The sequence below is a fragment of the Gracilinanus agilis genome, chromosome 2, assembly GCF_016433145.1.
Source record: "Gracilinanus agilis isolate LMUSP501 chromosome 2, AgileGrace, whole genome shotgun sequence".
Classification (NCBI taxonomy): domain Eukaryota; kingdom Metazoa; phylum Chordata; class Mammalia; order Didelphimorphia; family Didelphidae; genus Gracilinanus; species Gracilinanus agilis.
The window spans coordinates 715,074,291-715,098,873 of NC_058131.1; the positions used below are offsets into that span (position 1 = coordinate 715,074,291).

Consider the following 24,583-nt stretch of genomic DNA (forward strand, 5'->3'; position numbering starts at 1 on the left):
TAAAGTGGAATATGAGAAAGGAAAGTAATTTGTGAAAATGTTTGTGATATAAAATAAATGCATAAGTAGCCTAGGTTTTGAAAGACTCCAAGATAATATTACAGGGAGATAGTATTCCCTCCTGCACTTGTGTTGTGAATTTGGGCAAATTTCTCAATCACACTCTGTCTCAGTTTTCTCATCTGTAAGATAAGAATATTAATAGAATTCACCCTATATTGTAAAAATACTTTGTAAATATTAAAGCTTTTTAAGTTAAATATCATTAGTGTTGTTATTGTTATGTGATAAAAGTGTTACAGATGATAAAGGATCCAAACAATTTAGTAATTGTTGGAACTAGGAGGATTTGTATCTCCATTCCTGAATCATTGTAGTTTATTCTAGATAATTGCTATGTACATAATACATTTTGATTCTTTAGCTATTAGTTTGTTAATGATCTGTTTAGTTCATTCATAATGGGGATTCTTAGAATGATGTCCATGGACTGGCTCCCATCCTACCGCCCAGACCCACCCTCCCCATATATAAAGATTTCTGAGGTACTTATCAACTTGGACAAAGGAAAAAGTATATCCAATAACCTCCAAATGGAATTTGACATAACTAATTATTAAAAAAAAATATTATCTTGGGGTGCAGCTGAGTAACTCAATTGATTGAGAGCCAGGCCTAGAGATGGGAGGTCCTAAGTTCAAATCTGACCTCAGACACTTCCCAGCTGTGTGACCTTGGGCAAGTCACTTGACCCCCATTGCCTAGCCCTTACCACTCTTCTGCCTTGGAGCCAATATATAGTTATTGATTCTAAGATGGAAGGTGAGGGTTTAAAAAAAATATTATCTTGTAAAGGTGCCCATGAACTTCACCAAGGTGCCAATGATCCCATCACAAGTTAAGAACCTCTGCTTTTTAATTTTATGACTTTACTATTCGACTTTTCCTATAATTTGATTCTATTCTGCTTTTATCCTTTTTTCTCAAGGAGCTTAGGTTGTCAGAGGGAGGATCAAAAACACACACATCCAAACAAAACTTACTGAGTTATGCAAAATGATTTGAAGAGAGAAAGAGGGTCCAGATCTCTAAGAAGATTAGAAAATGTGTTCTGTAGGTAGTAACAGGAGAATCATCCTCTTTTAGAAATGAGGGGGTGGGATGAGGAGCTCTACAGGATATAGCAAGAGAGACAAAAAAAACAGAGTCAGAGACACTGGGAGAGAAAGATTGAGAGAAATGGGAGAAAGAAGAGAAGAGAGAAAAGGGCAAAGTAGAGAAAAATGTTGTGAGCAAGAGACAATGAGAATGAATTATATGCATGAGGCACAGTCCCTATAAAGGCACAATGGGAGGAGATGGAATGCTCTGGGTGAGATGGTATATGGGCTATTTTTGATATTTTCTTTAAAATTTTTTTCTCTCTTCACCAACCATACATTTCATTCCTTGTCATTCTTGCAAGGATTGACTTGGAAGCTGTTCAGTATTTTCCATGGGATAATGTAATAGGATGTGGCAGAAGCCGTTGACATGTCCCTTAAAGCATAGGAGTTTGACTAAACATGGAACATGTGATTTTCCTTAACTTCTCCTGCCACTCAGAAAACTCGAGAAAGGAGGACGCGGTGACAGGCTCCAGCAGCTAATTTCTGGGAGGCCTAGAAAAGTGTGACTGTAGATTTTGACACAATTTTGTCAGCTTTTCCTGAGCAGTTTTGATCTCTTTTCTTATATATCTGAATCCCCCAGACTCTAGAAGAATTAGGAAGACTGTGGCATCATTGTCCTAGCTAACCTGGACTATAATCTTGAATCAGTAAAAGTATACCAAATGTTACAAACTAAAAGCATTTTGTTATAGTTATTTTTGTTTGTTTGTTTATTTGTTTTGATTTCTTTTATGTAAAATATAGGTTGCATTTTAAATGATTTTAAAAAATCATGTTGACTCAATGGTAGCTATTTTTACCCAAGAGAGATTGCTATAAAAAGAAATCTAGATGGCCAATCTGAAAACAAAATGCCATATATACTAACTATAAGGAGGAGATTATAATAGAAAGAACATTAATTTTGGGAAACTTTTCTTCCAGGCCTATCTTTATCAATTTATAAACTTTAGGGCCTGAGGCAAGTGATTTGCATTACTTAGACTAGGATTAGAAGATAAAGTATTATATTTAGTGAAAAAAAATCATATTATTCACTGGAAGGTCAAATGAATACTGAATCTGACATTTAAATAATTTGTCCACAAAATGAGAAGATGGGACTCATCAGAAAAGACCCTAACGTTGAGAAAGATTAAAGTAAAAAGAGAAGGGAATGGTAGAGAATGAGATACATAGATGGTGTCATGGAAGCAAGGAACAGAAATTTGGACAAACTTCTAGAGATAATGATGGATAGAAGGAGTGCTATATTCTATGGGGTCATGAAGAATCAGACATGACTGAATGGATGAACAGAATCAACATCAACAATATAAAGTATTAGACTTCTAGTAAGGAACACTTGAATTTAATTCCTCCACAAAATACTTCTCTGTGTTGTAAACTAAGTCACTTAAACTATGCCTCAATTTCCTCATCTGAAAAATGGGGATAATGATAGTACTACCTCACAAGACTGATATAGGGATCACCCTCTGTTAATGACTACTTCCTCCGCCCCCAATATAGTTTGCCTTCTATCTATTTGTTTACATTCTGTCTCTCCCATAGATTGTATTGTAACCTCTTTAAAGGCAGGAACTCTTGCATACTTGTGGTGATGGTTGTTTTTTTCTGTGTGCCTGGTGTTTAGCACATAATCTGGAACATTTTAGATAATTAATAAATGTCTATCGATGAATTGATTGATTAAACTATGCATTGCTATTCTATTAAAACTTATAATATTTGTAAATATAAATACAATTTTATATTTTATCATGCTTACTAGCACCTTCAAAAATAATTACTTTGCGACTCTACTCTGAAATCGAATGTTTATAAAATTCAAAAGTGTTTTTGCCCCATTTATTCTATTCCTAATAGTCCAAATCAAAGCAAATGGTATTACTTACTGCAAGTGATTAGCCATGACAAAAGAAAAACTAAACCAGCTCCTGATTTAATAATTTACTAATTGTTGTTCTCTGCTGAATTCATTAGCCTGCAGGCAATATTTAACAAGCATGCTTTCTTTATATATAGCTCAGATAATGTTCAGGCATTCAGTCTTGGCACTCTCCATGACCTCATGGACCATAGAATACCAGGCTCTTCTGTCCTCCTCAAAATCTCCCCAAGTTTATGTTCATTGTTTCCAAGACACTATTTATTCATCTCATCTTGTTCTGTCTCCTTTTCATTTTGCCTTCAATCTTTCCCAATAACAGGATCTTTCCAATGAGTCCTTTTTTCTCATTATGTAACCAAAGTATTTAAGCTTCGATATTTGACATTCTAGCAAAAAGTCTAAATTCATTTCTTTAAGTATTGTATTGACTGATTTGATCTCCTGGCTGTGCAGCAATAGCATAAGGGCATGTTTCTGAATCTAGGAGGTATTCACTGAGTATTCCCCATCTTGAGACATTCCTTTAGGACAGCTCATCTTAGAACAGGAATAGTACTTTCCCCTTTCTCATGTGAAAAGTGTCTATATATTTTGGCTACCACTGTAAAAGAATCATTCTGCATATACTGGCATTTTGTGAAAATACTGTGATAGATAGAAATAAGGATGGGAAGGACTGGAATAATTCATTTTGCAGCATTCTAGATGGGTTATTTAATTTGTAGCATTATAGAAATTAAGCTAGAAGTCATGTGGCCCAAATATTTCATTTTAAAAATAAGCAAAATTGAGGCCGAAAAAAACTCATTGATTGGCGCTGGGTCACACAACTGTAAATGGTAGAACTGTAATTTAAACCCATGTTTTTGACTTGGAACCACATCCCCCTCTGCCTCACTACATCATTTTACTATATATAAATGGTCATAAGAGGTAACATAATGTGCCAGTGTCTATTTTGGTACTGGACAATATAATTGCCATTAGTACCATTCAAAAAAAATATCAAAGTAGATCCATTCCCCTGGGAAAAAAAAATTATTCAATTTACCTATACACTAGTGGTTAGACTTCCTACCTCCTTATATATCATCTCATTTAAAATAAGCATGTAAGGTTTCCAAGGATAAGTTGTGTTTATAAAAGATTTGATTTTTAAATCCCCAAATGATTGAACACAACATTAAAGTGATAGTAAAAAGAAAAGTTTAGCGGTAATCCAGATTGGTTTATGTATAGAGATCTAGCTCTCTATTTCTGGGAGTCCTGAGTGGCGTTTAGTGGCATCGGATTGAATGAGAACAGTCAGACTAAATGTTTAGCTCATAACTGCTCCGACTTGCCATGGAGCCTTGAGTTTAATATATACTGGTTCAACACAAAGAGCACAGAGAAAGAACCACAGCTGTGAAGGGGTTACAAATTATAGGAAAACCAATTAAAGTCTAAAAAGTAGGGAGATAGGTCCAGGGTCAAAAGCCAAATTCCAACCATTAGTAGGAGGTTAATTCTGGGAGCAGAAATATATTTCAGAGATATCGTAAACAAATTGAGTCCTGTACTCTTGATTTACAGGATTGCACCCAGTCAGATAAAGTCTTGTCTAGCTTTGTCTGTCTCTAGCCTTGACTGTCTAAGTAATATATTTTTTTGAGTTCAGGCTTCTTAAATATCAAGGAGAGAAATTGTTAATTCAGTAGCTGTTGGTCTGCTAAGGACTCAAAGTTTTTCAATAAGTCTATAATGTTTTCCCAATAAGAAAAGGTACAGATAATAAAAGGGGTCAAAAGAGGGGTCTCAGATTTTTATCTATTCTCTTATTGGCTTCCCACATTTATGGATTCATTTGATATAACATCAAAAATTTATATTCATTTTTGTGCCACATTTTAGGAAAGGCATTGCTAAACTGGAGTGTTATCCAGATTGGCTTGGAGGAAAAACCATGCCTTTTAAGGATTAGTGAAGGAATTGAATATTTTAGTCTGGAAAACAAAAAACTTGGTAGTCTTGGCTGGAGGTATGGCATTATAGGTCAGAATGGCATTGTGCAATTGAATGAATATTGTATTTGGAGTCCATGAATTTGAATACAAATTCTGACTTTGTTCTTACTAACTATGTGATATGGGATAAATTCCTTTACCTTTTTGGCCTTGATTTTCTCATCTAAAGAATTAGGGGGTTGGATTAGAAGACTTTTAAGATCTTCTCCTTATAATTCTAAATGTAAAATAATAAGAAAATGAAAAAAAATCATATGGGAAAGAAAGTCAGCTAGTTTGGATTTTGGTTGTTTTATTTGTTGTTGCTGTTATTTATTTGGTTTTATTTGGGGGTGCTTCCTTTTGTTGATTTCTTTGCTCCCCACAAAGGACCAAAGTAGGAGGAGGAATTTGTTGGAAATAAAACCAGTACAGGCTAGATATCAGAAAATGAATGCTAACAATGAACAGTTGGCTGACTCAAAGGATAGCCTCTTTTTCACTGATATGTTCCTGCGAGTACTGAATGACCACTTGTTGGATATTTTGTGAAGGGGCTACTTTTCACCTATGTGTTCTACAAGATGACCTTTGAGTCTTCTTCTATTCAACATGCTAAGATATTAACTATCTATAAATGATATCTACACATATTAGAACCTGCAATCTATTCATGAGAATACAAGCCAATATCCATTACTTTTTCTTTGAGTGATTCCTTTTTTGCCCTACTGTCAAATTGCTCCTTAAAACACTTTGGGAGAGCCTTATGTCACTGTGAGTTTAATAATATACTTTACAAAATAGGATAAAACATTTTCTCATCTTTCCTTCCTGTTGTTTTAACTCTAGACTCTAGCAAGCAGATTAGGTGAAAGAAATTTAAGTTTTTCCCTGGTGGCAAGTTCCCAGGGTGGTATGGACCATGAAATAGTCCTCATCTTTGTTCTTGGCACATTGAAATCTATTCAAAACTTTTCAATTTGAGTCACATACTATTGAAAAGACATTGGATTTAGCTCACTAGATTAGATTCAGTGAAAAGAGACTAGATTCAACTTTAAAGCTCAATAAAATTACTTGCTATATTGTTTCTGCTGATTTGTACTAAGGACCAGGGAAAATTTTTCAGTGGAAGTTCATTTTTGACATTAATATGTAACAGTCTAGACAGTGATTCCCAGTCCTTCAGGAGTAGCTTTGGAATATAGATGATGGCCTACTTTTACATAATGATACATCTAGCAAGGGTTTGGTTATGATTAAGTTAGATTTTTCCCCATTTCAATGAAATTACCATATCTTTATTATGCCGAGAAGCCCACTACTGTCTCCTCATTCCTGCTTTCTCCCACACACTACTGACTTCATAACACGATAGCCGTCTTCAAGTATTTACAGGGCTGCCACAAGGAAAAGAAATTACTAGTCTTCCTCTGCTTGGCCCCAGAGGACAGAACTAGAATTAATGGCTGGAAGAGTTATACAGAAGCAGAATTAGGTTTGATATAAGGCAAACCTTGTTAAGAATTACTTATCCAGATGTGGGAAAAGCTGTCCCCAGAGGATACAGTGAGAATGCATTTTCCATCTTCGAGTGTACTCAGGTTCAGCCAGGATGCTCATGGGTTACAGGGCTGATTCTTGTCCATATATGAGTTGGTCTACACTGCTTTGAAGATCTCTTATGCCTCTGCCATTCCATTATATTTTAAAAAGAGAGAAATTTGATGGGAAGTTGCTTAGTCCAACATTTCACTGGCAATAAAAGCACTAACAAATAGGATTAATAACTGAACTATGCCACTGAATGTGAACTGTTAGTCAAATGATAGATTTTTTTGTCAATTCTTAGCACTTCAGAGATCCTCTTAATGCTAATGTATGCTCACATTAATTAATTTTAATGATGATAGTGATGGTAATAGGATCATAAAGATAGATATGGACAGCCAGAAGGACCATTAAAGGGCTCTCATTTTGCAGGTTAGGAAACTGAGGCCATAGAGTTTAAGTTGATTTTGTTAGAATCCCAAAACTAGTTAGTTTCTGAAGCAAGATTTGAACATAGTTCTTCCTAGATTCATCTCCAGCACTTTAGCCAATGGGCCATGGGTAATACTGCTGCTCATGACAATGTTACAAGAGGATGATGACAGACTATTCTAGGACACTTTAAAGCATACAAAGAATTTTACATGTATTTTTTAATTTGGTCCTCCAAATAGCCCTATGAATACAACAATAATCTATATTGTGTTGATAAGGAAAAGAGGCCCCAGAAAGGTTAAGTCACTTCTTACAGATAATGGATATGCAATTCACGATACAAACTCAGGTCCTTATGAATCATCAATAAGAGTAGAAAGGGACCTTAGAGATCACTATCTTCCCTATCTTATAGATGAGGAAAAATGAGGATCTATAACTAATTTACCAAAGGCCACCCAACTAATTTCCATGATATCTGTGGTCTTCTGATTCCAACTACCACATAGAATTATTGTGAAGATTAAATGAGATAATATTTGCAGAGCTTTGACCACTTCCTGGCATATGAAAGCTTAGCTACTTCCCTTCTCATTCTTAGCATCATTTTGACTCTCTCCATGGTGCTCTGTGACTGTTAGATTTTTGGCCCCTAATATTTGGAAGTGCCTAGATGTTTTCATAAAGTTCAAAGGCAGAAATTAGACTATGTAGAAACCACAGATTAGAAATATTATTTTGATCTTTGGCGGTTTCAATCAAGGCAGAAAAAATGAAAAACTTTCAGAAATGACCCATGTTTGTAGGACTTGATTTCCAAAGGTCTCAGGGCACTTGATAAATGGTACAAACAATAAATGAAAAACTACCAGAGGAAACAAGTTTTCTGGTTATCATAGTTCCCTAGCCTCTGAGAGAACCTGACTGATCAAATTTAAACATTTAAATGGAAGAACAGAATATTGAATCAGAAGCTTGCACCCAAACCCATTTTGAGTGAAAAAGTTTGCCTACCATGTATCACTCTTTTTTTAAAAACCCTTAACTTCTATGTATTGGCTCATAGGTGGAAGTGTGGTAACGGTGGGCAGTGGGGGTCAAGTGACTTGCCCAGGGTCACACAGCTGGGAAATGTCTGAGACCAGCTTTGAACCTAGGACCTCCCGTCTCTAGGCCTGACTCTCAATCCACTGAGCTACCCAGCTACCCCCATATATCACTCTTAATCATACTATGTGACAAAATACCATGTGGTGTCTCTGGATCACTTTCATAAATTCTGTCCTTTTCCTTATTGCAGACCTCCAATGATACCTTTGAGATCCCTCTAATGTTGACTGGAACAGTTGTATTGAGGAAGAGACTTAATTATGAAGATAAGACCCGTTATTATGTCATCGTTCAAGCTAACGTAAGTATTCCCCGTTGGTTTACCCTGACCTGCAATATTCCCTTTGAAAAATGTGTGTGTGTGCATGTGCATGCACACATGTGTTTGCATGAGCCAGGCATATGAAGAAATCAAACAATATTTCTTGAAAGATGTAACAAAAGAGCATTAACTAGATAGCACATGGACAAAAGGATGGGCCTGGAGCCAGAAAGATGTAGGTTCAAATATCAGTTCTGACTAAATGAAAATTTTGCAACTATTAAACTAGAATGTATATTTCCTGAATTTGGGAATTGCTTCCTTTTTGTCTTTGTATCACCAATGCCTTGAAAGAGCTTGGCACATAGTCATTCCCTAATAGATGGTTGCAAGTTTGAACTATGCTGAGTTTGTATTTAAATAACAATTTCAATGAATATTGAGGTTCTAACTTTCCAGTGAATCTCTCCAAATGTCCTGCAGTATTTGTTCTTTTTCCTTCATTTTTCTTCTTACAGAGTCATAATGCTCATTATGCATTTTGGGATGCTATTTTATTCCTCATTTGAATTATTTTATAAAAGCTTTGCTACATTCCCTTTTGTTACTCATATTTTCCCCAACTTTAATTGCCTTATAATATCCCATAGACTATAAGCACATATTGCTAATAAGCATTTGAAAATTTGTAAAAGCTTCCAGTCATCTAAAAGATGTAAATTAAAACAAACTTTGAGGACTTTCTAAATTCCAATCAAATTGGCAAAAATAATTATAAGCAATGAAATTGTATTCTGGGAAGGTTATAGGGAAAACATTTACCCATCAATTATTGATAGTATTATTAATACTTCTACGACTACTACTAATAAAGTAATCCAGCAACATACGGTAAAATAACTCTTTCCTTTGACTCAATAAATCCATCATTCTTTGTAATATTCTTAAAATATATGTCTCCCTTCTCTGTGGATTAAAGTGACTCCCTATTGCTTCTAGGTTATATACTAGTTCCTCTGGTTCACAGTCTTTTATAGACTGAGTCCAACCTCTCTTTCCCTATTTACTTCCTATTAGACTCTTGTATACACTCTGGTTTGGTTAAAGTGGCCTTCTTGCTTTTTCTGCTAGATGATATTCCATCACCTAACTCTAAATCAAGTCTTTCAATGCCTTCTCTCTTCTATTTCTCATTCCCAAGCTTCCTTTAAAACTTGACTCACCTCAAAGAAGTCCTTCCTGAGACTCCAGTCTCCTAGGACTATTCCCTTCCACTTAACCTAGTGGTTCCCAAATATTTTTGGCCTACCACCCTTTCCAGAAAAAATATTACTTAGTCCCCTAAAATTACTTTTTTTTTAATTTTAATAGCAATTAACAGGAAAGATAAATGTACCTGTGGCCATCACTGCCCTTCTGGATCATTGCAGCACCCACCAGGGGACAGTAGTGCCCACTTTGGGAATCACTGACAACATCTCCCTCCCCACTTGCTGATGTTCAGTCATTTAGTCTCCACTCTTCATGACTCCACTGACCATAGCACACGAGTGTATCCATGGGATTTTCTTGGCAAATATACTGAAGTGCTTTGACATTTCTTTCTCCTTCCCCAGATTACTTTGTAGTTACTTTAAATATAGTTTGCATGTGTTTCTAAATGTTCACCCTGTTTCCTCCCACTAGCATGACATCTTGATGATAGGAATTGGATCATCTTTGCATTGGGATCCCTAGTGTCTACCACAGTACTGATATTCCATAGTACATACTTAATAAATGCACCTAACTAATAGTGGTTAGGGATATAGCCTGAAAATATAATTTAAATCAACACAGAATAAAAACTATCTTGTGCAAAGAAATTTGGAGTAAGATTTTTAATTGCCCAATTTTTGGAGAAAACTAAATATTCCACCAAAGGAGAATGTTTTAGGCTTTGGTGGTATTTTAACCAAAAACTATAGTCAATCAAAATGATGCTTGTATGCTTAGATATGTGAATTATAATATGCAATAATATGCAGAATCTGATATGAGATTTCCTGGTCATCATATAAGCTTCATTTCTTCTCCTCCTTTTCTTTTCTCTAAATCTCATGGCATTCCCTTAATTTAGGAAAGAAAATGCCAACTTTTATTCTCCTTGTTCAGTGCACAGATGCCATACTCATTCTTTGTTTCTAACCAAAAGAAGTTGGGGCTAGAGGAGCTAATAAGTTCAAGCAGGATCTTGTTCCTCAGGTCAGAACTGTTTCCTGGATTGGATTGATGTACAAACTATTAGACAGATATTTAGAAGAAGTCTCATGCAGGAGAGAGGACAGGAAATAGGTAACAGCATTATTCAGGAACCTTGAGCTAATGTCACATCCCTGACACACAGAGCTGCATGTCTCCAGACAAGTCAATTAAGCTCTCAGTGCTTCAGGCTGCTCTCTAAGACACAGGTCTGCATCGATAGAGGAAGTTCTTACTTGTTGGCTCTCTGAACTGATATAATAACAGGTATGGATTTCCCCCTCAAAAAAAAAAAGAGAGATATGAGACTTTTATCTTTGGGCAAATAAACCATCTCAATGTTTAAGTACTTTTCTATCTATCACCTTGCTTAGCATAGTGTCTAGAATGAGTATTTGCATTATAAATGTATTTTGACTGACTGAATGGATAAAATTTGGGACTAAGTATTTTTTGGAAATTAGATCAACTAAGACTTCACAATTAGATCAACTTCACATTCAGAGAAGATACTGAATTGAGACTGTGTGTTTTAAAAAAAATCCCAGAGAATGAATTTTTTAAGCCATCAAAGAATTTCAGAAAAAGAATAAAATTAATGATCTGATGTTATGCATGTTTTCCATCATAAATTCAATCAAGAACTATTTATTGAGTGTCTCTCATATTCCAGGCACTATGAAAGTCACTAAGGTAGGGCACAGCCCTCTCATGTGTTATCATGCTATGTGATTGTCATTCTTATTGGACCATAAACCCTTGGTTGATAATTTTCCCAACAAACTGCAGTCTCCTTTCTTTGTTGTTTTTTTTTCCATCCTTTTATTATTCAATAGATAGCAATACTGAGCTAGTGTATAGTTTATCAAAATTTGAATTTAACCACCAAGGGGCACTGGTAGGTATTTCCCTGATCCTTTTCAATAGTCCCCTGATCAATCTTGAACATTCTGGACTTCTCCAACACTAGAGTAGGAGATGATGAAGGTAAGAGTTCTAGACATGGAGGACCCTGAATGGAAAAATTCAGGGTCAGGAAATGAAATATTCAGTTAAAGGAATAGCAAGGAGGCCAGTGTCCTGGATCAAAAATCACATGAGGGGATGTGGAAAATTGTTCAATAAATATAGATATGAAAACAACTCTTGCACTCAAAGGAAAATGATCTAATGAAAAAATAGAGAAACATATAAACACATACACACATACACCTTCTATCTTTAAAGGTTAGAATACGTGCCTCACCAATTAATATCCTGAAGAAATACATTTATAAGCACAAGAAAGTGTGAGGAAGCAGTGTGAGTCACCACTTTCCATGCTTAATTCATGAGAATTAAGGAGAGATGGAAAAGCAGAAAATGGCAAAAAAATAAATAAGACAAAACATCCCAAGGTATTTGTCCTCAAGTAATTTGAAACAACAACATTCAGAAAATGAAGAAAGCTGATGGAACTATTTCTAGGATTTTTTTAAATAGTAAGTGATTGACTGTCCAACTATCTTGACTCAGCAGATAGGAGATAAAGGCCTCTATGTTTTGAGGTATCTTTGTTAAAGCAGAACTGTTGATGGTGACACTACTGAGAATGTAATTATGCCTCTTTCCTTTTTTTCTGCTGCAAATACCTGATAATGTAATTAAATAACATTTTATTTGTCTCTCTGAGGGAGTCTTTTATTACTTTGGCACACTTTAGAAAGCCAGAGACTGGAATATCCAAAAATTAGGAATCTTTCACATTCCATTTTTAATACAAAGAATTACAGAGTCATTGAAAATATAAGAAAGAAAGTAAAAAGAGAAGGATGGAAGAAAGAGAAGACAGGAAGGAGAAAAGGAGAGCTAAAAGGAAGGGATACACAGAGGGAGAAAGGAAGGAAGAAAGAAAAAGAAAATGAAGGAAGGAAGGAAGGGGGCAGCTGGGTAGCTCAGTGGATTGAGAGCCAGGCCTAGAGACAGGAGGTCCTAGGTTTAAATCTGGCCTTAGACACTTCCCATCTGTGTGACCTTGAGCAAGTCACTTGACCCCCATTGCCTAGCCCTTACCAATCTTCTGCCTTGGAACCAATACACAGTATTGATTCCAAGACAGAATGTAAGGGTTAAAAAAAAGAAGGAAGAAGAAGTAGAAGAAGAAGAGTAGGAATATAGAAAAGAGAAGGCGGAGAAGAGAATATAAAAGAAGAGAAAACAAGAAAAGAGAAGGGAAGAGAATAAATAATTCTCATTAGCAGTTACAATTCTCTCCATAAAGCCTGATTTCATATGTTTTCATTCAGCCAAAACTCCAAGTAGAATCTCTCACCTAAGCATACCAAAGATAATGTTGAAGGAATATAGAATATTCATGAACTTAAATCTAATCTTCATTTTCTTTAAAACTATTTCTTTACAGTATTTTTATATTACTCTTTTACATTGCCCTTTACAATCAATAAAACACTTTCCATATATTATTTTATTTGGCCCTCATAACCATCCTATGTAGTAGGTGCTCTCAGTATTCCTGTTTTATACATAATAATAGTATTTATGTAGCTTTTCAAGGATTGAACATTATATATATGTATATATAACTTATTTGATAGATGAGGAATCCGAGACTGAGCAAAGTTAAATGATTCACTCAACACTCTAATCAAAGATTATCCAGTGGCATACAAAAGTGTTATGTTCAAACTCTGGGAATGTCAGTCTCACCTTGATTGACAGGGGAGACAGTTGGAGACATCGGAATGTTCCCAGATGCCGTGAGACAGGAGCAAAAGTTGGTTGGCCTGAGAGTATAAATACCCCAACTGCCATCTGGAAGGGACCTTTGTCTTTTGATCTTTGGGTCTTGGTCCTTGACCATTGATCTGTGGGCCTCTGACGGTTGGTCATTGGTTCTCTCTAAATATCCCTAGATCTTTAGGCATCCGAATCCTCATAGCAATTTAGATCTCTGGGCCCAGGTGGTAACCAGGAGGACAGAAGAAGAGGGTGGATTTTCTTAAGGGTGGTTACTTCCTGAAGGCTAACACACCACAAACTGACAATAGGAAGCTGAGAGATAAATCATAGATACATCTACATCCAGCAGGGCAGTCTCTCTGGTTTGGCAGTGGCCAAGCTGAATCAGAGGGGTTGTGAAGAACAAAAGCTCTGGCTTTATAAATCAATAAGCCTCCAGTCCTGAGAGATTATAGCCTATAGATAATAGTTTGACAGGGTCTCCAATCCCCAATCCATATCCTGATAATCCTTTCCCTATTTAAGATCAAAGATAAATATTTAATAAGTACCTTCCTGAGTGGTCATTATATCACGACGCTTGGGAAGGGAACAAACAGTCAGATGAACAACGTGATCTAAGGCTAATCAGAGCCCAATACTAATAATTGATCCAACCCCAGATGGGACCTGAAAGGTTACCCATCCACCTGACCAATTAGGGTCCTACCTGGGCACTGTTATTTAGAAAGGGAATTATACCATCAAGCAAAGGTAACTGAATTGGTATTCCCCAGTCACCAGCAACCTAGGGGAATACAAAGACACAGCTTCCCTCACCAATATCCATTTATCCCCTAGGAGTATAGTAGAACATCTTTATAACAAAAGCCTGCTGTGACAAAAAGCTTTGTATTTGGTTCTCCAGAATTAAACTCTTTCCACCAGAGATCACTTAGTGTCAGTTAGAAGAAACTATTGCAAACATTCATGTCATCAATGCATGACTACAGACTCTAGTAGACTTTTCTCTGCTTTTCATCATCTCATTCTGAAAAATTTTAGACTAGAAATTATGTCACTGTCCTACTTCTAACTTAATAGTTATTTTCTGCTCAAAGGGATTAAACATCATATAATATTCTGAACATAGTCTTCCACCTCTTCAAAAAAGCTTATAAAGTCACCATTTCATTCATATGGCTTGTTTTATATTCATAGTTGCACTCTTTGTAGTGGCAAAAAACTGGAAAATAAAGGGTTCTCTCTCAATTGGGGAATGGCTGAACAAGTTGTGGTATATGATGGTGATGTAATATTACTGTGAGGTAAGGATGATCTGGATGATTTCTCTGTGAACTGGAAGAGCCTCAATAACTCAAATATACAGAATGCAATGAGCAGAACCAGGAGAACATTGTACACTGAAAGTAAAACATTGTGGAACAATTCCATGTAATGAACTTTGCTACTAGTAGCAATTCAGCAAGCTAGGACATTCCTGAAAGACATGGAAAATAATTCTAAACACATTGAGAGAAAGAGCTATGAGCATAGAAACACAAAAGAAAAACATATTCTATCACTTATCACATGTATATATATAGTTAAGTAATTTGGTTTTGGGCTTCAGAGATTGCTCTATACCAAAAATGAATCGTATGGAAATGGGTATCAAGTGATAACATTTGTATGACCCAGTGAAATTGCTTCTCAGCTCTGCGATGGGGGAAGGAAAAATAATTTCTGTAAATGTGGAAAAATATTTAAAAATAAAAATTAATTTTAAAAAAGATGGTTTGTTTTGCCGAATTCTTTACCCACTTTATTTATCTCTATTATAATTTGGGTTTTTTTTTTGTTTGTTTGTTTTTGGCAGTAAGGGTCAAGCCAATGGAAATATTGTCAAAAATAGATGAAAGAAAAAATCTATAAAAACTGTTAAGAGAGAAAGAGAGAAACTGGAGAAAAGGAAGTGAATTATGATCATTTCCTTAAGCATCTATCCCAGATACCAAGTAATGTTATATGTAATGAGAAACTTATTTATAACAAAAAGATGTATACAATTCTCTTTAATTTTCTTAAGATCATGTAAAATCTTGACTGGTTAATATGGAAACTCCATAAAAAACAACATTTACCTCCGTATTAGATTTCTTTGTTTACTATAATATAATCATACAGAGTCCCTAGTTCTCTTTTATCTTGTGTCCCAATGGCAGCAAACTCTTTGCTTCAGCAGTTAACAACTTTTATCTCATTGTTTTTTTCTCCATTTCTATTGGAGCCAATGGTTCTCTTTCTACCCAGCAAATAATATCTTGGCTCATTCAAAAGGCTTTTGTATTATTTCTGTCTTCCAAGCATCTGGTACTCAAGGATCCTTCTTGGGACATTAATCCTGCTGGAATATACACAATGGAAGTGGTGTTTCCATCTAATGCATTAAGCTTAACAGTGCAGACTGTAACATGTTTACTTAACAATTCTCTGCCCAACATTGAAGCTGCCATTATACTTCCAATTCCATCTGCTTAACCTCCTTCAGTGAGCTCAGGTCTGCCTTAACTAGGCTTTATGACACAATAGGATCTATTTAACAAATGCTTTAGTTTCCACTCAAATTGACAGGTACGATTGCTGTTGGCAGAAGTTATTTCTTTAAAACATACAGAGTGGTAAGAGGGCAATGTGATTTTGTTTGCTCAATTAATCAGAAGAAATGGTTAAGCACTTACTATATGAAGCTCGTTGTTGTAGGTTCTATGAAACATAATATTTAAGTGAAGTAACAATTTTGACAATAAAGAAAAAAATTATGGCATGCTTACTAAATTGTAGAAATGCATCATTACTGGTGATGCAATAATAGCAAAATCAAAAGCAAAACAAATACCTCTTTCTAGGGACTCACAGGCTAATGGGGAAGGCAACTTCTATATACCTAATAAGAGATATACCTAACAAATTGAAGGTAATCTCAGAGGTGAAAATATTAGAATCTAGGTAGATAAGAAAAGACCTCTTTCAAAAAGCAGACTTTGAGTTAAGAATTGAAAAAAATTGGGGGCAGATGGGTGGCTCAGTGGATTCAAAGCCAGGCCTAGAGACGGGAGGTCTTAGGTTCAAATCTACCCTCAGACACTTCCTAGCTGTGTGACCCTAGGCAAGTCACTTGACCCCCATTGCATAGCCCTTACCACTCTTCTGCCTTGGACCCAATACACAGTATTTATTCCAAGATGGAAGGTGAGGGTTTTTAAAAAAAAAGAATTGAAAAAAATCCAGGAGACAGATTGAGGAAGGAGAACATTCTAAGACTAAGAAAGAGCTAGGAAAAAAAAAAAAAACAGTATCGGGTGATGGAGTGTCTAGTATTAAGGACAGACAGGAAGTTAGGGTCCCTGGTTCATAAATTCTGTGGAAGGGAGTTAAAGTATGTGAAGTCTAGAAAAGGACAAGCTTGTGAAGAAAATATGGATACCTCCTACTATCAGGAAAGAGAAATCACTCAGTTCAGAGTCAAATTCATAGGTCACTCCACTGTCTTAGGATAACAGTAATTCTTTTTGTCTTTCTTGAATCAACATATTTTTAAAAATCTTGTTATAAATCAAAATCAAATCTGACTCTGACTTGTTATCTTAGAGTTTCCTGAGCACAGAGAAGCCAAGTGATTTGGTCATCCAACCAAAGAGGAATGATATGAATCTAATTTTACTTGACTCCAAGTGGAAATGTCTTCTCCATGTTGAGGATACCCTGAGTCTGATATGTATAAAATGCGGTAAAATGTATTTGTTAGTTTGACCCAATCTTCTAGCAAAGGCAGGCATAGAAGTTTAGCATCTTCCAACATCATTGAATTGTCTTCTCATCTGTAGGACAGAGCTCATAATCTCAATGAACGGAGAACAAGTACTACCACACTTACGATAGATGTCCTTGATGGAGATGATTTGGGTCCAATGTTTCTTCCTTGTGTCCTGGTGCCCAATACTCGAGACTGTCGTCCTCTCACCTACCAAGCGGCCATACCAGAACTGGAAACACCGGTAAATATTCTCTCTTTTTATTCATATTCCTTTTTACCACTATAACTAAAAATATGCATCAGTTCAGGATCTGAGCAAACCAAATGGGTAGCTTAGAATAAAATTGGAAACTTGGATATTTATTTCATTTTTTTCTTATGGTTTATTATCTTTAGAATCATCAAGAGAATGAGTACATGTGGCCTTCCAAAGAGATGTTAAGTAAGGTAGAAAGAATGAGAATTATATTTATAAAAACAAAGCCTTTTATATCTATAAATTCATTTTTCTCTATAGGCAAATCTTGATATGTAATAGATAATGTTTTATTGTTGTTATTGTGATTGTTGTTGTTTTAATTTCTTCCTGAAATCCTCAAGCCCTTTTTTTAAAGACTTAAGACACAGCATACCCTAAGTCACATTCAAAACATGCTTCACTGATGCCTGAAAACACTGAACTTTTAAAAATGAGAAAAAAATTTACTACAGATATTGAAAAAAAATTGGAATGATAAAACTTGGAATTCTTAGTTATTCAGTTCTGTATATATATATATATATATATATGGCCTATTTTATTTCTTCATATTCTTAGAACCTATTATTTCACATTAATTATGCATACTAGTTTATCTTTGATTAGATTTTAGAGGCCTGCATGATCATCTGATCGAAGAGTTCTTCAACTCTTTTTGGTCAGAAACCCTTTTAACTGTATGGCCCCCTTCTATAAATGTTTTATTTTTCTAAAATAAAATGCATATGATTATAAAGGAAATATTAATTATGAGATACAATTTTCAGAACACATATAGATAGTCAAATAGGTGGCTCAGTGGATAGAGCTCTGGGCCTGGAGTCAGGAATACCTGAGTTCAAATCCTGTTTCAGACACTATCCATTTGATACTAGAATAGTCATTTAAACAATTTGCTTTAATCCACTGGAAAAGGGAATTGCAAGCCATTTCCATAGCTTTGCCAAAAAAAACCCATAGACAATATGGTTCATGGAGCCCTGAAGAGCCAGACATGACTGAAAGAGTGAACAACATCAATATTGGTTGAACTTCAGGGATCCTCAGGGTTAGTATTCCCTAATCTAGACCTTTCTTCTATCTCATGCAGCATTAAGAATAAATTGTTCATTTCTAAACCCTTTGTTCCTGTTGTAGGGAAATCTAAACAAGACTCTTAAATATCTACTTTGAGCAAAGTCCTGAGGAGGAGATCAAACATTGAGAACCAGTTTGTTCAAGGCATTTATACTCTACCTGGATCCGTAGGGATAAACACTAATATGACAGCATTAAAAAAGGCTTTTGGTAAAAGCTAGTAACAAAGGGAAGCCTTAAAGGCAGTTTAGGATTCTAAAGGTAAAGCTGGGGGAGGAATGCTTTCCTAGAACCTTGGATGGCCTCTATAAAGTCATGAGATGGAATCTTGAGTCTTAGAAACAAAGAACCTGGTTTGTCTGGCTCATCATTCCTTTGATGGCAGTGGTGTTGTACAATTTTGGAGATGTAGGATGGAACGAAGCTGTGAAGACCTTTAAATGCCCGGTAGTTATTTTGTCTTTTTTTTTTCATTGTGTTCAAATCTTTGAAAAGTTATTTAGGGTTTTCTTGGCAAAGATCCTGGAGTAGTTTGCCATTTTCTTTCCAATCTCATTTTACAGATGAGAGAACCAGCAAAAATGGCTAAGTGAGTTGCCCAGGGTCACCCAGCTAGTAAATAACTGAGATCAGATTTGAACTGAGGAAGTAAGTCTTCCTGATATTAAAGCCCAGTGTTTTACCAACTGTGCTGTTTTCAACTGTTCCTTAAATGCCCTAAATGTGATTATTTTTATCCTAGAGATAATATAGATTCCCTAGAGCTTTTGAGAATGAGATCAACTGTTAGATTTGTACTTTGGGGGGAAAATGTATTTTGACAGCTAAGTGAAAGATTAGGAGAGAGAAGAAGGAAATAAGTTATTATATAGCTTCTTTGTGTCAGGCATTGTACTAAATGTTTTACAAATGTTAAGTAATTTGATCCTCTCAACAACTTTGGGTAATAGGAGCTATTATATTAACATTTTTAGGGAAGTTCTTATATCAGATTTTATAGTGAGGAAACTGAGGCAGGTTAAATGCGATATGTAGGGTCACACGGCCAGTAAATACCTGCAGTTGATTTTGAACTCAGGTCTTCCTGACTCCAGACCTAGCACTTTTTCCATAGTGCCATTAAGCTGCCTTTAAAGGAAGAGATTCAAAGCAATGAAGTCAGTTAGAAATGTATTACAAAAAAAGGAACTTATTACAATTATTCAGTTAAAAGGTGACTGAACAAAGTTGTTAAGTGGGTAAATGGAGAGGAGGAAATGGATAAAACAGGCATTATAGAATTAGGAAACATAAGGATTAGGGGACTGATGGAATATCTGGGGTGAATGAAAAGGAGGTTTCAAGGCTGACACTAGTTATATGCCCGAGTCATAGAGATGGTACATCCAGCTTGGAAGTCAAGAAGAGTAGGTTTGGGGCAAGGATAATGACTTCTGTTTGGCCATGTTGAATTTGAGTTGCTGTTGGGATATCTAATTTAAAATGTCTAATGTAGATAATAATACCGTTCTCCTCTAATTAAAGAGAGGGTGACACTGCTCTTGAGAAGATCGAATCACTTGGTCTGGTGTAAATATTACAATTAATATACAATAACTAAGTATTATATTTTATAAAGTTTATTAATAATAACTAAAGTAAAAAAAGCTAGCTAACCCAGTCCTTGTTGCAAGAGGAGAGAGAAGAGGGCATGGCTTACAGCAAACTTATAAACAAAACATGATCATGCAATGTGGTGGAGAAATTAAAGGAATTCTGGGAAATACTGAAGGATTTCTGGGTGATGAAGTCCAAGGTACAAAGTTCTCTAACTAATACACTGGATGAACTTCATTGTTGAGCCCTGAAAAAAGGTAGCCAATGTGACAGAAGAATATTCATCAGAGATACATGAAAGCTCATAGAAAAGAGAGAAGATACTATAAAAATGAAGAAGGACAATTATCTTGATCTGACAAAAAAGAAAAAAGAAAACATGGAAGATAACATAGACTTTAATCTTTAAGTCAGTGTGACCTTCAAAAAATTCTAAAAAGACTCGCCAACTCAAAGGTTAGTAAATATCTAGAAAGGTAATTGGTGCCTTCCTTAAGTACAACTCATGTCAGCCTGACCTCATTTCTTTGATTGACAGGAATAGAAAGTTTGGGGATGGGAAAAATGCAAGGGACAGAATTTCCATAGATTTGGGCAAATATTTTATAGAGTTTCTGATATTATTCTAAAGGAATTGACAAAGAAATGTGGACTAGATGATATCAGATGAGTTTAGACTGGTTTAATGGATGGATTCAGAGAATAAGAAGCCAAGGGTCAAGAGGATAGGAAATCAGGATATGGGGCAGGAACTTGCTCTAGGACCTATTTTGTTGAATGCTTCTCTCCATGACCTGGATCAAAACATCAGTGGAAAAATCACCAATTTTTCAGATATCATAACATTTGGAGGAATAACTGACAGGCTGGATGATAGAGTCAGTATCCAAAAGTATCTTGGCAGGTGAGTACATAGGGCTGAATCTAATGAACTAATAATATAATAGGACTTAATGTAAAGGCTTTGACTTTGATATAAAAAAGAAAAACGCCACAAATGTACATATGGGAGAGATGAATAGAAAGCAGTTTCTGAAAAGGACCTGGGGGCTTTTAGTGGACTGTGAGCTCCATATGAGTCACCAATCTGATAAGACAGCTAGAAAGCCAAATTCATTCTGGCTTTGTGTTAGGATAGTCTCCTTCTCCTCTGCAATTGTCGGGCCTTACTTGAGATATTGGGTTCATTTTTGAGGACCAGAATTTAAAAAAGACATTGATAAAGCTTCAGTGTCTAGAAGAGAATGAGACGGTGCAGACATTTGATTCATGATATTGGTTGCTTAGTGGGACAATAGAAAGAGCACTGGGTCTGGAGTCGGAAAGACCTGAGTTCAAATTCTGCCTTAAAAACTTGCCAGAAATTGAGTTGGAAGTGACTATAGGCATAAAATTAACAATGTTTGAAAGGCAGGTGTGGGTTTATGAACATTGCTCAGGAAACAGGATGAGGCTAGATATACACATCTGGAATTGGATAAATCTATAGGTGATATTTTGAGTAGAGGATATTGAGAATAAAGGTGAATATGCCTATTGAGATATTTTTGACATTTATGGAACTAAAAAAAGGAATTTGACATGAGAATAACCCAAGGCTTAAAATAATTAACATCATTTTGGAATCTTCTTACTGCACTCTGTAAATAGACATTGAAAATCATATTTTCTAAAAAAAAAAAAAACAAAAAAAAATACTTGCCAGGTTTGTGTAATGCAACAAATCACTTAATTGCTCTTTGCCTTAGTTTCTTCATCTGTAAAGTGAAGAAAATAATGACACCTATCTCCTAAGGCTGTTGTGAGATTCAAATGAAATAATAGTTATTTGTAAAACACTTACCACTGGGACATACTAAGAACTATATAAATGTGAAGGATGGGAGGCAGCTGGGTAGCTACATAGATTGAGAGTCAGGCCTAGAGACAGGGGGAGGTACTTGCTTCAAATTTGGCCTCAGACATTTCCTATCTGTGTGACCCTGGGCAAGTCACTTCACCTCCATTCCCTAGACCTTCCTACTCTTCTGCCTTGTAACCAATACACAGTACTGATTCTAAGATGAAAGGTAAGGCTTTTAAAAAAATAAAAATAAATAAATATGAAGGGTGTAGGCTAAACATCAACCATTCCTTATGTCAGTGACATTCCTTGTATTAGTATCCAATGCATTATGGTTGTAAATTTCAGGAAATAGCATCCAGAATTTTCTTGCATCTTTGTTTGTTCTTGTCAAGAAAAAGAAAGCTGAGCAATAATGCCATAAATAATTGTGTTGGAATTGATTCTACAACTATGTGATCTGACTCCTTTGTATCTTACATAAAGGACTAGATCATTGACACAATAGCCAGCCACAGATTCCCTGTGAATTATCTGGACAATTAATAGGAGCCTGAAATAGACCTTCCAACATCTATGTCTGTGCTGCCTCTTCTTTGAATTCTCTTCTCCACTCCCATTTTCCATTAATGTTTCTAGGAAAATTCCTACAGAGTTCAATCAGCCCAGACCCTTGCTATGAATCATGAGGGAACAAGCCATTTCTGTCAGCCAAACAGGACATGATGACTTTAATTACAGACTTACTGATCTTTTCCTGAATTAATTCTTCAAAAGTTTGAAAGCTTTGACACTCACTAACCTTCTGTGTGAATTTCATGCATCCTGCCAATTACCGCAGTGGGAGTTTTTGACTAGAGAAACCATTCCTAGGTCTCTTCAAAGTGTAAAGCATTTTGTGGTTCAGAAAGACTTAGAGATCGTTAATCACGGCAGTGCTTAACCACTGAATGAGGATTCGATGCTTAAATATCTACTTCAGAGGCTATGTTTTCAGTGGAAGTTGAAAGACTCAGGCAGGTACATTTCTAAAAACTAGAATGGAGTAAGAAAATGTAAGGGGACATAATTTAGAAACTAGTTTTTTTTTTTAATTCCTTTTGAAAACAGACTCTACCTAAGTGGAAATTAGTTTGCCATTCCATAGAAAAAGGGTGAAAACTGACATTGACCCTAAGTGATTGGAGGAGTCCTCCTTGTTACAGTTGTCAAGTGAGGACCTGAAAGTGAATAACTCTACCAAAACAATTAACAGGATCATAGAATGAACGTTGGAAGGAACGTTGGGGTCATCTAGCCTAACCTCCTCATTTTATAGATGAGAAACCATACCCAGAGAGTTTAACAGACTTACCTGAATAATCACAGCTAGTAAATGGCAGAAGAGGCAGGCTTTGAAGTCAGGTTGTCTGACTCCTGACACATCTCTCTTTCTACTACACATAATTGAAGTTGACTTTATTGCCTTTAAGATACATTTCAGCTCCAGAATTATGATCCTATGACCCTCTGGTCCTGTGATTTGGGCTATTTATTCAATCTTCCTGGCTCACATAAATGCATGCTAAAAATGCCTCCAACTTATTACAAATCATGGACAATTTCTTCGGAGAGGTAAATAGAAGCCCTGGGGGAGAGGGTGGGGGAATGTCTTCAAGGAAACTATAGAAAGTTCCTTATTGATGATTATAGGTAAGGCCAAATGGAAATCCTTGTTGTTGCATAAACCGTCCCAGCTTATTGAAAAAGAGTTATTGCTTCTACCACAATTTCCCTTCATGCACTTTTGATTCCCTACTATGACAAACAATCCCTGTAAAATACATTCTCCTGCCTTCAGGGCCTCTATATGTGTTACCAATATATTTCCTCCTCATCTCAAGCTTTTAAAACCCCTAATTTTCTTCAGTACACATATGAAAATGCTAACGAATGGTCCAGACTCAGCTTGCAATACAATTTCCCATTGCTCGCAGAGCCAAGATAAATGTAATGAGATTCTTGAAGACATCATGAACTAACCTCATTTGGGTAATAACTATGCCTATTCTTTACCTCAGTCCATTTATTTTCCATCTGTGTCTTTTGCAGCAGCCCCAGTGGGTTAAGGAAGTACAAATCAGGGTGGTCACAAAGCTTGATTCAATATATTAAATGGGTATACTGGCATTGCCATGCATGATGGCCAAGCGGAGGTTATATGCTCACAGGAAAGGTGTGACTGAAAAGCAGCACATAGTAATTACTATTAAAAAAAGAAATGTCCATTCACACTGAGCCCTTACCCGCCATGTTTATAATCATCCAGAGAAGTGCTTAATTTCATTTCATTACCGTCAAAGGTCATTGGAATCGGTGATTCTGCTCTTTTTTTGTCAGATAATCTAGCACACCATCATGGGTTGCCCCAGACTTTAAGCCTGGAAAAAAGGCAAAAACAATTTATTAGGTTCTTCATTATTCATCATAGATGAGAAAACAAAGCCACAGTGCATAGACCAATCTGAAACAAAAATGCCATTTTAAAGAAAAATGGAATTATTTTTTTAATTCTTTTTGCAAGTCAATTTAGTATCTATATATATATACATATATTATATATATATAATAAATATATATA

The 24,583-nt window shown here is 35.8% G+C and overlaps 1 protein-coding gene across 1 annotated transcript in view; it reads left to right on the top strand.

Moving 5' to 3' along the window:
- PCDH15 (protocadherin related 15) overlaps window positions 1–24,583 on the top strand; it is a 660,961-nt gene that overhangs the window by 69,791 nt on the left and 566,587 nt on the right. The window contains exons 4-5 of the mRNA XM_044660331.1: window positions 8,341–8,451; window positions 17,259–17,429. Of these exons, the coding sequence (XP_044516266.1) occupies window positions 8,341–8,451; window positions 17,259–17,429 (282 nt within the window). The remainder of the gene's footprint in view (window positions 1–8,340; window positions 8,452–17,258; window positions 17,430–24,583) is intronic.